At 39.2% G+C, this 13529-nt stretch overlaps 1 protein-coding gene across 1 annotated transcript; it reads left to right on the top strand.

Annotated features, from left to right (window-relative positions):
* Nucleotides 1-46: 46 nt before the first annotated feature.
* kif15 (kinesin family member 15) lies at nt 47-12761 on the top strand. Its single transcript, XM_067614213.1, has 35 exons — nt 47-197; nt 472-502; nt 1715-1901; nt 2053-2129; nt 2259-2296; nt 2388-2485; nt 2591-2770; nt 2928-3137; nt 3235-3360; nt 3947-4069; nt 4193-4340; nt 5103-5194; nt 5306-5515; nt 5761-5938; nt 6038-6179; nt 6539-6680; nt 6864-7031; nt 7119-7247; nt 7414-7519; nt 7631-7796; nt 7882-8032; nt 8140-8225; nt 8334-8412; nt 8532-8618; nt 8719-8823; nt 8935-9057; nt 9220-9366; nt 9479-9559; nt 10487-10651; nt 10770-10873; nt 10984-11050; nt 11137-11174; nt 11298-11430; nt 11865-11996; nt 12098-12761. The coding sequence occupies exons 1-35, from the start codon at nt 179-181 to the stop codon at nt 12170-12172; spliced, it is 4143 nt and encodes a 1380-aa protein (XP_067470314.1). The 5' UTR covers nt 47-178; the 3' UTR covers nt 12173-12761.
* The last annotated feature ends 768 nt before the right edge of the window (nt 12762-13529 follow it).

The following is a 13529-nucleotide window of genomic DNA, read 5'->3' as shown; positions in this document are numbered from 1 at the left end:
TGGCAGCAGCGGACGGAAGGCGCCTTTCACTTTGGCCATAAAGAGCAAAGAAGAAGAAGTAGGGGCAGACCTGCCCGCCAATTTCGAAGGATGTAAACAGTGTCGTCCCTCTTCTTGATCGACATGCTATGAAGAAAGTTAATTTAACTACATAACGGCGAATATTTCTTTGTCAACAATGAATTCCAACGGAAAAGGTAACGCACCGAATATACGGTCATCTAACTTGTAGACGGCAACATGTAACGTTACGGCTGTTTTTTGGTAATCTTAGCAAGCTTGTTGTAATCAGCTAACTAGACTTAACGCTAGCTATCACTCTTTAACACTTCCATATCGCTAACGTCACGCTTACACTGACTTAAGCTGGCTAATAAACGGTTGTCGTGTATAAGTTAACTGTTAAACATAATGTAAGAAGTCAAACTATCAACTGAACAAACATTAACAATCTTGTAATTTTGTTGACAGGATCTGGCGATTCAACCCAACTTGCTGCCAGGTAACTTGTACTTTTATCACCACAAACACAAACATATGCGACGCTGTCAGTCTTAATTTCCCTTAAACTCTGATCCAGGACCTTATCCTAAGTATTGTGATATGTATATTATCTGCATGTCGTTACTTTTTTCTTTCTAAACTTACATGGAAATCATATATAGCATGATATATATATATATATATATATACATATATATATAGGGAGAGAGAGAGAGAGCATATGTAAAAACAAAGGTGTCCAAGAATATTTCTTTTTTGAACAAAGCAAAGTATGAGCTAGATTATAAGGCAATGCGAAATCTGTACTGTTCTCTTTTTTTTGGCCATATTTTAGTCATTGTGTGGGGCAACACGTACATGAGCAACATAAAAGCTATTATTTATATTACAGAAAAGCAGTAAGAATTATTCATAAAGTGGATTCAAGAGAACAAACAGTTTATTAAATCAGGACTAATGAAACTTAAAGATTTTGTTGACTTACAGACATTATTAGTTATGTACAGGGGCAAAAAGCAGAGCGTTGCCTGAAAATTTACGGAAGTTGTTTGTTTTTAGTTCAGAGGACGAGGGCCATAGAGGGAAATTTAACTTTAAGTGTATGTGTATTTCAGTATGTGGCATCAACCTGTGGAGTTCTCTACAGAATGATTTAAAGGGTCATAAAAAATATTCCTCAGTTCAAGCAAATGTATAAATAAAGAATAATTAGACTGTATGAAGTTCACAGGTAATGGCTTTTCTTAGTTGATGGTGAATTATTGTGTATGACTTGATTTTTTTTTTTTTCTCATGTTACTGTAAGTAATGATTGTTAAGTAACTATAATTGACAGACCATCTATTTCTATTGTTTATTTCTGTTTTGAGTAAGGGGCAGACAAAATAAGGTTTTCTTCTCCCTGCTCCTTTTCGGTCGTGGAATGTGTGCAAGGAAATTGAGTTGTGTTTTGTTCATGAATCGCTTTTTTCTTTTCTGGAGCTGTGCATTACCATGAGTGGAACAAATAAATAATGAAATTAAATGTTGTTTTGGCCGAGGAGATTATGCAATTAAAATGGCTACATAAATACAAACATTTTTATATCATTCAAACTTAAAGGACAGCTATAGTAACAGATCTTTCTTTTCTTGGCAATATTAAACTCTCACCACCAGCAGCTTAATCTTTATGTTTTACAAGTGTTGATGTTATTTTCTGGTCCTACAGTGGTGACAGCGATTCTATCAAAGTCTTTGTGCGAGTGCGACCTCTGACCCAGGGCACCGGGCTGACCACAGATGGAGATCATAGTCTGTGTCTCACAGTCACCTCACCGAACACCATCCGTCTGCTCTCAAAACCAGAGCCACGAACCTTCACCTATGATCATGTCGCTGACATGGACACCTCTCAGGTTGAGGAACACAGTCATTGTATGATCTACATATTGTACCACTGGCAGAGTAATGGTAGAATTAGCCTGAGAGGGTAACCTGATTTGTCAGTGTGGGATGTTGCTGGTATGACTGATAGTTATGTGATATTTATCTGTCATTTTCCAACAGGACTCTGTATTCTCCAGTGTGGCCAAGAATATTGTTGAGTCATGCATGAATGGATACAATGGTACTATTTTTGCCTAGTAAGTGGTCTTAATATTGTTTATACACAATATGAAATCAAAAATGCTTTATGGCATAACTACCCTGCATTGTACTTCATTTGCAGCAAACATTCAGTTCCTTAACTGTTTCCTCTTTTGTTTCTGCAGTGGACAAACAGGCTCAGGGAAAACATTTACCATGCTTGGTGAGAATTCAATATATAAGTTACGCTGTGTACTACACATTCTGTAAAATGATGGAATAATTGCAGTGGTGCTTTTTATTTTTCTTGCTAGGACCATCTGAGTTGGATAACTTTACAGATGAACTGCGGGGGGTTATTCCTCGAAGTTTTGAGTACCTGTTTTTCCTCATCAACAGAGAAGTGGAAAGGGTGAGCGGTAACGTTTCATCACCATGAAAGTGTTGTAAACCAATATTTAATATTTGTTAATTAATGAGGTAGTTGCTTTGTTTTTTTTTGTCTTTCTCTCAAAAGTCTTCCCAGTCCAAGAGTTTCCTTTGCAAATGTTCATTTATTGAGATATACAATGAACAAATTTATGACCTCCTGGACACAGCCTCAGCTAGCCTTTTTCTCAGGGAGAACATAAAGAAGGGTCTGTTTGTTGAGGGAGCTGTGGAGAAGTTTGTCAACTCAGCTGCTGAAGCCTACCAGGTAGGAATGTCTCCCTGTTGTGATGAAATACTTGATCCCTATGCACATTGAATCGAACTACATTGTCATATTGTCTAAAATCATCTTGTGCAATACAAAGTGTGTTGTAATTGAGCAACGTCCAATTGTATGTGCCATTATGTTTGATACCACTTAGGTCCTGTCTATGGGCTGGCGTAATCGTCGAGTGGCCTCCACCTCCATGAATCGTGAGTCTTCAAGATCTCATGCTGTGTTCACCATGACTTTGGAGTCTAAGGAGTCCATCAATGAAGTGGTGAACATCCGAATGTCTCAGCTGAACCTGGTGGATCTGGCAGGGTCTGAGAGGCAGAAAGACACACACACAGAAGGTTCCAGACTCAAGGTGACGATTCATGTCTGAATGTAGGCTCATAATGAGGTGCTACATCTGGTATATTGTTTTTGCTTACAGCCGCTTGTCTGCGTTGCTCCTCTTTCAGGAGGCCAGCAGTATCAATCGCTCCCTCATGTGCCTCGGTCAGGTGATCATGGCATTGGTGGATGTGTCCAATGGGAAGAACCGCCACATCTGCTACAGGGACTCAAAACTCACCTTCTTGTTAAGGGTGAGTGACTGTAGATGCAGAATGCCTTTTGGGTTGCTGTTTCAGTGGAGATTGTTTAATGTTGCTGTGAATGTCGGTGTGAAAACTGTTTACTTTCCAGGAATAATGGCATTGTATATTCAGGTAGAGTGGTATAGAGGTGTTGTGTTTTTAATGTGAATCATTTTTACATGTTTCTAATGTAAAGTACATGTTTTCATGTTACATTTTATGTCAATGTTTCAATTGAAAAACATTGTGGAATACACACACAACCTAAATATGAATACTTGTATATTGGTGATGATGTGATTTGGTTCAAATTAAAACAAGCAGGTATTCATTTTGTCATCAATCAGATTCACATTCACTATCACTTTAATATTGTAGACTTCAGAATATAACACTTCATTGTATATACTCATATTTATATATATTCAAAGACGTGATTACACTTTATAACTTGGGAAATGCAGTGAAATATGCAAAAAATAAAATGACAAACTTTTTTGTCATGTGACTGCATTTCATAGTCTTTACGTTTAAAATATTTCAGGTTTGTTCGCTTATAAATATAGGAACTGTAACAATTGTCTCATTATTTCAGGACTCTCTTGGAGGAAATGCAAAGACTTACATCATAGCTAATGTACACCCCGGATCAAAATGTTTTGGAGAAACGTTGTCTACCCTGCAGTTTGCCCAGAGAGCAAAGCTGATCAAGAATAAGGTATCAGTCCTCAAACACAGCTCTATTATGTATTAAAACCAATTAGACTTATCCAAGTTCTGGTGATTTCAACATTAAATCACCTTATTATCTCACTCCTGTGCAATTATTCTATTTTTACAGGCCATTATCAATGAAGACACCCAGGGAAATGTGAGGCAGTTACAGGCTGAAGTGAAGAAGCTGAAGGAGCAGCTTGCACAGGCTCTTGCCTCTCAGGCGATTGACTATGGGAGAGATGTAGCACCAGGAGGACCAGAACTCCACATGGGTAATAACACTGGGATGAAATCTACAGTGCATTCAGAAAATATTCAGATCCCTTCACTTTTTCCACATGTCGTTATGTTGCAGCCTGATGTTAAAATCGTTTAAATTAATTTTTTTCCCTGTGGTAAATTCAATTAATTGGACATTATTTGGTAAGACACACACTTGTTTATATAAGGTCTCACAGCTGACAATTCAAATCAGAGCAAAAACCAAGCCCTGGGGTCAATGGAACTGCCTGCAGAGCTCAAAGACAGGATTGTGTCGGCATAGATCTGGGGAAGGCTATAAAAATATTTATGCTGCCTCCGTAATTCTTAAATGGAAGATGTTTGGAACAACGAGGACTCCTCCTAGAGCTGGCTGCGGGGGAGAAGGGCCTTGGTAAGAGAGGTAGGCAAGAACCTGATGGTCACTCTGGCTGAGCTCCAGAGATCCTGTGTGGAGATGGGAGAAACTTCCAGAAGGACAACCGTCAGTGCAACACTCCACCAATCTGGGCTTCATGGCAGAGTGGCCAGATGGAAGCCTCTCCTCGCTGAAAGACACAGGAAAGCTGCTTGAAGTTTGCAAAAAAAGCATCTAAAGGACTCTCAGACTGTGAGAAACAATATTCTGCAACATAACAAAATGTGAAAAAAGTGAAGGGGTCTGAATACTTTCTGAATGCAAGTAAAATCGATTTACTTACATACTCCCAGGTTATTGTATTTAATTGAGTCATAACTGATATGTAAAAAAATTAAATGGCTTTTTTCACCAGGCCCATCCATAGAAAGTCAGCATGATGTCTCATATAAGGCAAAGTTTATGGCTGCTGTTCGTCTGTGGCGGAACCGAGAAGAGGAGAAGAGGGTATGGAAAATGTTTTTTTGTACACTGTCATTTATTTTTGGGCACTTTGTTGTTGTTAGGAAATAATGTTGGTGCAGGGATGTTCACAGCAATGTTTGACTCTGCACTCAGGTGCTGCTCAAGAAAGTGGCTCAGCTGGAGGAGGCCTGGACCCAGAAAGACAAGTTCATCCATTCCAGCCGCATGATTGTCAGGTTTCGAGAGGACCACATCTCTCGCCTTGAGAAAAAGATGAAGGCAGGACATGACTTACTGTCAGACAAGGAGTCGCAGGCTTACATTGACCAGCTGAAGGAAGAGATTAAGATTTTAAAAGATCAGGTACAAAATCTAATGACCCTCGCACACTGCTTAACTGACTGCTGATGTCTGTATATATCTGTATAATGTGTAGATACACTAGAAGACCTATAGTTCAGATGCCAAAACACCCTTCTTTGCCTTCTAAAGTTGCTCTAATAACATTTCTTTCCTCTAACATCCAACATCAGTTCTCCTTAACTCCAGGATGTACAATTGAATCTCTTCATTGTCATTTCTTGTGTACGCACTTGTGCCCCTTTAAGGTTGAACATCACCCAAAGATGACTCGATATGCAGCGGAGAACTTCAGCCTCAGGGAGGAAAACCATCAGCTTCGCTCCCTTGAATCGGTGGTGAATGCTCAAGAGGCTGCAGCCCAAGTTGCTGCTGAGCTGGAAGAGGCCTTCCAGAGGGCTATGGAGACAGAAAAGCTCACAGAGAGTAAGATAATTAGCAGCAGCATCAGAAAAGGTTGAGACAGTGAAAGAAATCATGCCATCTACATACAGTATATGTGAATAATCTAATTTTGCTCCACAGCTCCAGCAGTCTCTTCGACACCTGTGGCTGCAGACACCGTCTCGGCCACTGCACATGAGAAGCTGAAGGCTCAGCTGCTTCAGAAACAGTCCAACCTCACAGCAGCCCTTCAGGCCTTTGAGGAGTACAAAGAAGTCACCAAGTAAGCACAACATTTGATGAAGAAAAGTGTATCTAAAACAAAATTCACATGGGGATTATTATGTTTAGGAACAAGCACCTTCAAAAGCTAGAAATATATGGAGATGTATGGAGGGAATCTCAATTTGTTGCATATATTCGATGGTGTTATTTGTTCATTAAAATATTATTACATGCTGTTTTGCAGCTGCAGGAAGGATCTGTTTTTTTACTTTGACCACTAGAATATCATATTTTCTTTCATTATTATATGGATTTGTTTTGTGAGCTTGATGAAAGATGCCATTTCTCATTCAATAGGCCTTTAATATAAGTTCTGCAGAGCTTAATGTGATTTTAGGATGGTGCTTTGTTTTCCAGTAAACAGATGTCTCAGTTGGAGTCTGAGAAAAGATACCTCGACAAGTCCAACAGGCATTTGGAAAACATTCTGGAGGCCACGAACACTTACAAAAAACAAGAAGTCTCTGAGCTGAACAGAATTCATGTTGAAACTATAAAGGTGAGGAGATGATATGCTTTTGTTTTCTTGCAGATTCTTGTCAGAATTTGTTGCATTTTTGTCATTTGTCCAAAGATGAAAGTGTTTTGCTTTGTTCCTGTATTTTTGTTTGTGTGCTGCCACTGTTGGTCTCATGATATGACTAATAACTATCTTTCATCCTTCAAATATCTGTCATATCAGATTCTCTCCACGCCCACCAAAGCGTACAACTTGCGGTCCCGTCTTGTGTCTCTCTCCAGCCCCGACCACTTGAATGGCATGAACAATAATCCAGATGACATTTGGGCCGAGGAGCCTCCTTCAGACATGACTGAAATGGCCTTGACTGAAGAACTGCGTCAAGTACAGGTACAGCAGAGTGGATTAACCCTCAACTGTGTGTACTTAAATGCATATGAAGTCATTACCACACAGTGTTTCATACTTTCTCCTCAGGAGCAAGCAAGTCATGTCCAGACACAGTTGGGTGAGGAGGAGATAAAGAACAGCAAGCTGTTGCAGCAAATTGCAAAACTTGAGGAGCAGATCGCTGTGATGTCACAAGAGTCTGACCGCAAGGATGAGGTGGGATATTTCCTCACATTTATGTACAGTGGTGCTTACAATTTTGCTCTGTGGATCATTTACAGTTTCATCTTCATTCAAATTTAATGGGATGTAAGAAATTATTGTCATTTGATCTTTGGGAATTTAGAGACTAGAGTAACATGTTGACCTTTACCTGATGCAGCAACTTTCTACTGAGCGAGCTAACAGGAACAAAGATCAGCTCAACCTGCAAGAAACTATCAGCAACCTGGAACAGAGCCTTCAGTCTGAACAGCAAGCTGCAGAAGGTGCTGTTTCTAATTTTTGTTGTAAAGATTTTCACCTGCTTGTCTACATGGACTTGTGCTGCTGTCTGTGAACTGGGGACAAGTGTATCAAGGTGTCAACTCTCCTTTCAGTTTTGAGAAGTGAGATTCGTGATCTACGCCTGGTGCTGCAGTCGTCCGATAAGGAGCTGGCCACTGTGAAGAATGAGCTGAAAGACGGCCAGAGCGAGCAGCAGAGAGAGATGGGCCAGCTCTCCAGCAGTCTGATCAGCACACAGCTCCAACTTGACAAAGTCCAGTAAGCACCAGTCTATACTGCTGCATTGTGAGTCTTCTTGATCGGATGTATTTAGGTGCCCACAACTACCGTGTCTTCCTTTCAGGCTGGAGTGGGAGCAGCTTCTGGAGCAGCATCGGACACTGCAGGATTCTTTTGACCAGCTGCAAGCAGAGGCCAAGTTTGAAGCTGATCAGGCAGGACAGCAGCTGCAGGACAGACAGCAGGAGATTGATGAACTGAAGGCAAAGATTACGGTTAGTGAATTTATTAAATCAACTACAGGCCTTTTCCCCAAAATATAAGATGGAATGTCTTAACTGTCTATATTTTCTATTTTTTTTTTTTTTTTCTTTTATTGTAGAAATTAAGTAATTCTTTGCAAATTGAACAAGAGCAAACAGGCACCCTGATCGCCCAGTTAAAAGAAAACAAAGAAAGCACATCAAAGTGAGTACATCACAGGCTAAACCTGTCTATAGTTTTTGGTTAAATATAACATTTTTTCTTTATTTATAAAATTCCTAAAATAACATGAATGACCTTGTATGCCTTCAGAGAACTCATTGAAACCGTGGAGCAGAATACACAGCTTAGAAAACAAGTCTCAGACCTGACGGCACAAAATCAACAACAGGTCAGTCCTGAGAAGAATATGCATGTTTGCAAGTTAGAAATATTTATCATAATGGTAATTGCAGCTCAGTGTCTAAACCTGGTTGTTTCATTTTTTAAATTTTTTTTTTTTATTCAAAGGTGTCCAAACTTGTCAGTCTTGAGCAAAATCTCACCTCTGCCAATGAAATCATAAAAGGCTTGGAGCAGAAGACTGAACAGGACAAAGTAAGCCTAAGAGAATAATCCTGTCTGATCATTTCCTCTGATAAACTGTAATTACAGTATGTCCACTAACCTTCTGAACATCTCTTGTTTTGTTTGACAGGATGTTGTTCTAGATCTGATTAACCAAACCAGAGACCTCCGCAGTGAACTGAGTCAGAAGGATCAGACCATTACTCACCTGTCTGGAGATATCAAAGACATCACAGTACTTTACTCTTCCTCCTATTTCACCATTCACTTGTAACTTCATGCTATAGATATGCATAATATTTAAATCGGTCACTACATGTTTATAATGACATCACACCTCTTCCAGGCCAAGTACAATGCTGCCTGCCTCGAACGGGAGGATATCAGGGAGCAAAACTCCAAGATGCAAACAGAAATTTGTGACTTTAAAGAAAAGTTAGACAGGAATGTGGCATCTAACAAAATAGAGGTAAGATTGATTCTATTAAACACCACAACTGATACATAAATTTAGTTTCTGTGACATACAGTATACATTTGATGTCCCTCAGGTGTATCTTGTCATTTTTCTTGGTAGACTTACTGGAGGTGAATAATATTCTGACTCCGTAGTTATGTGTGTGTCTGTCAGGTTGAGGTGTTGCAGGAGGAGGTGACTTATGCCACAGAGGAAGTTGAAAGACTCACAAAGGTTTTAGATGAGCAAAACCGCCTCCTCCAAGCATCTCAGGAGCAAACAACCCAGAAAGAGGTCATGATACAGAATCTACAGCAGAAGGTAATTCTTTTATCATCTTATCAAACAGCAAGGACTCAAAATAATCAGTTAAAAGTTCAAGGATAACATCTAATAAAATGACTGACTGACTAAAATTCTCCATTTGTACCAGATTCAACAACAACGGGAAGCTGTTGAAAAAACGATCAGAAATGGAAAACCTGTAGAGTCAACACCGAAATCATTACCTCGGGTAAGACCATGGTTTATTTATTTTTTTAAATCTGATTTTTTAGGGCTTTAGTCTCCTTGTCGATAAGTTGGTCGATATGTTCTCGTCCGACCAAATTCTCATTGGTCGAATAATTGTCGTGTTACTTTCATAAGGAGAAAAGTGCTACATCAATAGCTTTCCAGGATTAATCCATTGGTTCCTGCGGCTGGAGGGACAGACTAACAAATTACCTGAAAACGGGGGTATTCAAAACACCCCCGTTGTTTTTCACAACTTTGAACTCGCCCAACTTAATGGAGACCGCTGGGTCTAACTGTACCAAACGTTCACTGAGCGTTTACTGAATTAGTGTTTCTCCTATAATTACAACAACAAGAACTCCCGCCAGGCCAAAAAAATATTTTTTTAATGTCAAAAATAACGCCAAATATCCACTGGGAGTGTCTGTGCAGCGCTGTTCCGGTACGTGAGTCTACCTCCATGTCGTTGCCTGGGAAACTATTGATAGCGTAATTTAAGGAATACGGCATGTCGGCGTATCGAGCGGGAAAGAGTGAGCGGCAGGAAAGTGATGGTGGATGCGAGCGGAGCAGAGGAAAAGGTGTGTAAGTTAGTAAGTCGTCAGTCTGGCAGTATAGTACAGACGTGTAACAGTTTATAAATGCTAAAAAGTCAAGTCTGTTGTTTCCCCAAGTGCTGGAAAAGTGAAGGGAGATAGCTCCAAAGTTAGCGGCAATGGGTTAGCGTAACCGACGCGGAGAAATGTGTGACTGCAGAGTTCACTGTGCACTCTGTCTCGTTACATCCAACCCCCCCAAGATTATGTACGATTTCAGTCGACAAGATTTTCTTTGGTTGAGTACAGTCCTACTGATTTTACAAATGGAAAATGTGGTGCTTGATTTATTTATTTATTTATTTTTGGGTTTTTTTCTGCTTTTCAAGACTCCCCACACCCCAGGAAGCTTCAACAGGAACCTGACCGAGGTGTTAGAGAGCCAGGAGAGGGAGCTGGAGAATCGACGCTCCTCCATGATGACCATGGAGATTCTTTTAACAGAGCTAAACGCTGAGAGAACTGCCAAGAATGAGGAGATCCAACGGCTGAAGGTATTGTGTTTGGCCAAAGTTAATGAATTTGTAGCAATTCCTTATTAGACTGAAAACTTATTAGAGTGTAAATTCAAGGGTCTTAATGAACTCTGTATTGTGTGTTTTCTGTCCTCAGACGCAGCTGACTGAGAAAGAGATGGTTCGAATGGAGATTCAGGCTTTGCTTGACCAGTATTATACCAAAGAGAACCAACCGACACAGAATGGAAAAACAAATAGGTTGAGTTTATTCATCCTTTCATTCTGCCATCTATTGTCCTACAAGATACCAGACCACCCATGGCTGATGGCATAAGTAAAGTTAACAATGTTATCTTGTGTTTTTTTAGCGAGGTGATGATTGAAAGTATTAAGCAGTCCATACTCAAAGAGCTGCAGGAGGAGAGAGAAGAGAAGGTTTGTATTTGTTTCTCTACTGGTTTTATTTTTTTCGCTTGACAGAATGATTTATGTATAATTTGTTGTCTGTGGTTCATTAACAGGGCAAAGTATCGCAGAAGCTGTCTGACACTCAAAAACGGTAAGCACATATATGGAGCGCTGTACTTAAGTGAATTAATCAGTGTTTTGCTTATTGCATGTTATTCCTATCATTCATTTATGCTTGAGGATAAATAAAATCTCTTCTTTTTCTGTGGAGTAGACTGCAGGCACAGGAGTCAACGTTGGCCCATTCTCAGACCTGTGTTCAGCAGCTGACCACTGAGCTGAGGGACCGCTGTATAGAGTTGAGAGAGCTGAGGCAGAGGGTACAGGAAGAGGACAAGTTGCTCCAGGTCAGAGAGTAGATGAGTATATCTCTTACTTTTTTTTAAAAAAAGGAAAAAGCATTTTGGGGTGATGTAGCTCTTTTCTATCCAATAAAATATAATCCATCAGACTACTGTAATGTTTTCTGCCGCTTGTGTCAGAGTGAAAGGATGGCAAGGTTGGTTTGTTTATCTAGCTCTTTGGTCCCAAGCAAAATATTGCCATGGAGTTTTGGTATTAATCATCATCAGAGAAAGATTAGTAATGAGTTCCAGGTTGAGGTTGGTCAGTGATATTTTAAACTGGAAGATGGTTCCCAAGGGGGATGACACAGAAAGTTTCAGATGACATTAAATAGAATACAACAAAATTATATTTATACCTTTTTTTTGTTTCATACATTTCTGCCAAGCTAACAGGTCAGGTGAGCCAACTGTACTGATATATTTTTGTCTTACAGGAGAATGAGGTTCTCCGTAAGCAGAATGTTCAGCTGTCAGAGGAGAACGGAAAACTTGTGGGACATAAGAACCACAAACAGAGGATTGAATATCTGGTGAAGCTAAAGAAGGACAACACCAAACTTCAGGAGGTAACGATCATTTCTGCATAGGATAATTCTCCTGGTGAATATTGTTAATAGATCAAATTGTGTTTAATTAATCAAATCTGTGCTTTTATTTTGTTTCAAAGGAAAATGAAAAGCTCCGATCAGAGATCAGCTTAATGCGAGACAGCAATGGATGTCTGGCGCTGGAGATGCCGTGAATCTCTAAACTGTTTGTATGGAGGTGGTTTTTCCCCAAAGTCTTTTTATTTTTTTAAATTCTTTTCTAATTCTTTTATCAAACAGAGTTGACTTGATCAACCCTTTTAATAGTGTCCAGTACACATACATTTTGATACATTTTGTCTTTTCATTGAGGGAATCTGCATTTATTTTTCTCACATGTCTATAAGTGTTTCCTGGATGCGTACTGTACCTGTTCCATAGACCTGTCATTACAAGAGTAGGGACAAACCAGCTGTGATTTAACATATTAAAAATACAAACTTCCTTTCCAGGTCTTGTTGGGTTGCTTTTGATGTACTGTAGTATATCTAGTCACACTTTTTTCAGACTGCATGGTAAAAACAATGCTGAATATCTTAATGTAAAAACTGTGACTTTTTATATGTTCATAATTTTCGGTGCTAATCTCTGATGCTGTGATTGACTGAACATCTGAGTTGTATCCATGGTATTACGCTGTATTTTCCCCAGCATACTGAGGTGTATCACAATTGTCTTTTTCTAAGCATAATGGACATTTCTTTTTTTTAAATACTGTAATTAAAAATACTTTTGCTACCTCTTGTTAGCTGTAATACCTCTTCATATTTTGTGGTTTCCTTACCTAAACAGTGCAAGTAATGGGACTATAAAAAACAATCTAATTACAGAAAATAACCTGTGGATAATTCTCATTTATGCAGGTCATAGGTCATCTAATGGTAGTAAATCAAAAGGTGAGGTCCAGTGGTCTTTAAATTAAAAATATATCTCAAATTAGCAGAATATTTTTTGTAACATTTAACCCTTATGTACTGTTCATATTCTGACCCTTCACAGTATGGAACAGGTCATTTTTGACCCGACTAGGTATCCCTTTATAATATACCAAATGTTGAACCACAAATGTACTTTGCATCCACATATATCTTATCACTCAATAAATGGGTGATTAATCCTTCACTAAAGTTTCAGAGAACAGAGTGTTTTCTTTAGGACTGACACTTCTTTTATAGAGAAAATACATTGACAATCGCACTATATTATGATCTTTTGTTATCTAAAATGGGAGAACATAACAGCCATAATTATTCCAATTAATTTTATTGAAAGTGAAGGATGCCACAATATTTTTGAATGGTAGGTTTTATTATAACCATTAAAACCATCAATCAACACTTCCTGTAAGCCACATGCCCACTATGTTGGTTGCCTGGTAACTGATGAGTTTGATCTGTTACTTTGGGTAGGCTTGTTTGCAGGTGCAGATGCCCTATGTCCCTACTGTATGTACACAATGCATGATGCTGTTTATGCACAGTTTTACACTCACTGGTTCAAGATCCCCCCATA

This window comes from Thunnus thynnus, chromosome 16, assembly GCF_963924715.1.
Source record: "Thunnus thynnus chromosome 16, fThuThy2.1, whole genome shotgun sequence".
NCBI lineage: Eukaryota > Metazoa > Chordata > Actinopteri > Scombriformes > Scombridae > Thunnus > Thunnus thynnus.
This window is presented reverse-complemented; position numbering and strand designations above follow the sequence as displayed.

Excerpts from the sequence above, each read along its gene's own strand:
- kif15 (XM_067614213.1), top strand. Across the intron at positions 3,138-3,234 it reads CAGAAGGTTCCAGACTCAAG|GAGGCCAGCAGTATCAATCG; the intron begins GTGACGATTCAT and ends CTCCTCTTTCAG. Across the intron at positions 8,226-8,333 it reads AACAAAGAAAGCACATCAAA|AGAACTCATTGAAACCGTGG; the intron begins GTGAGTACATCA and ends GTATGCCTTCAG.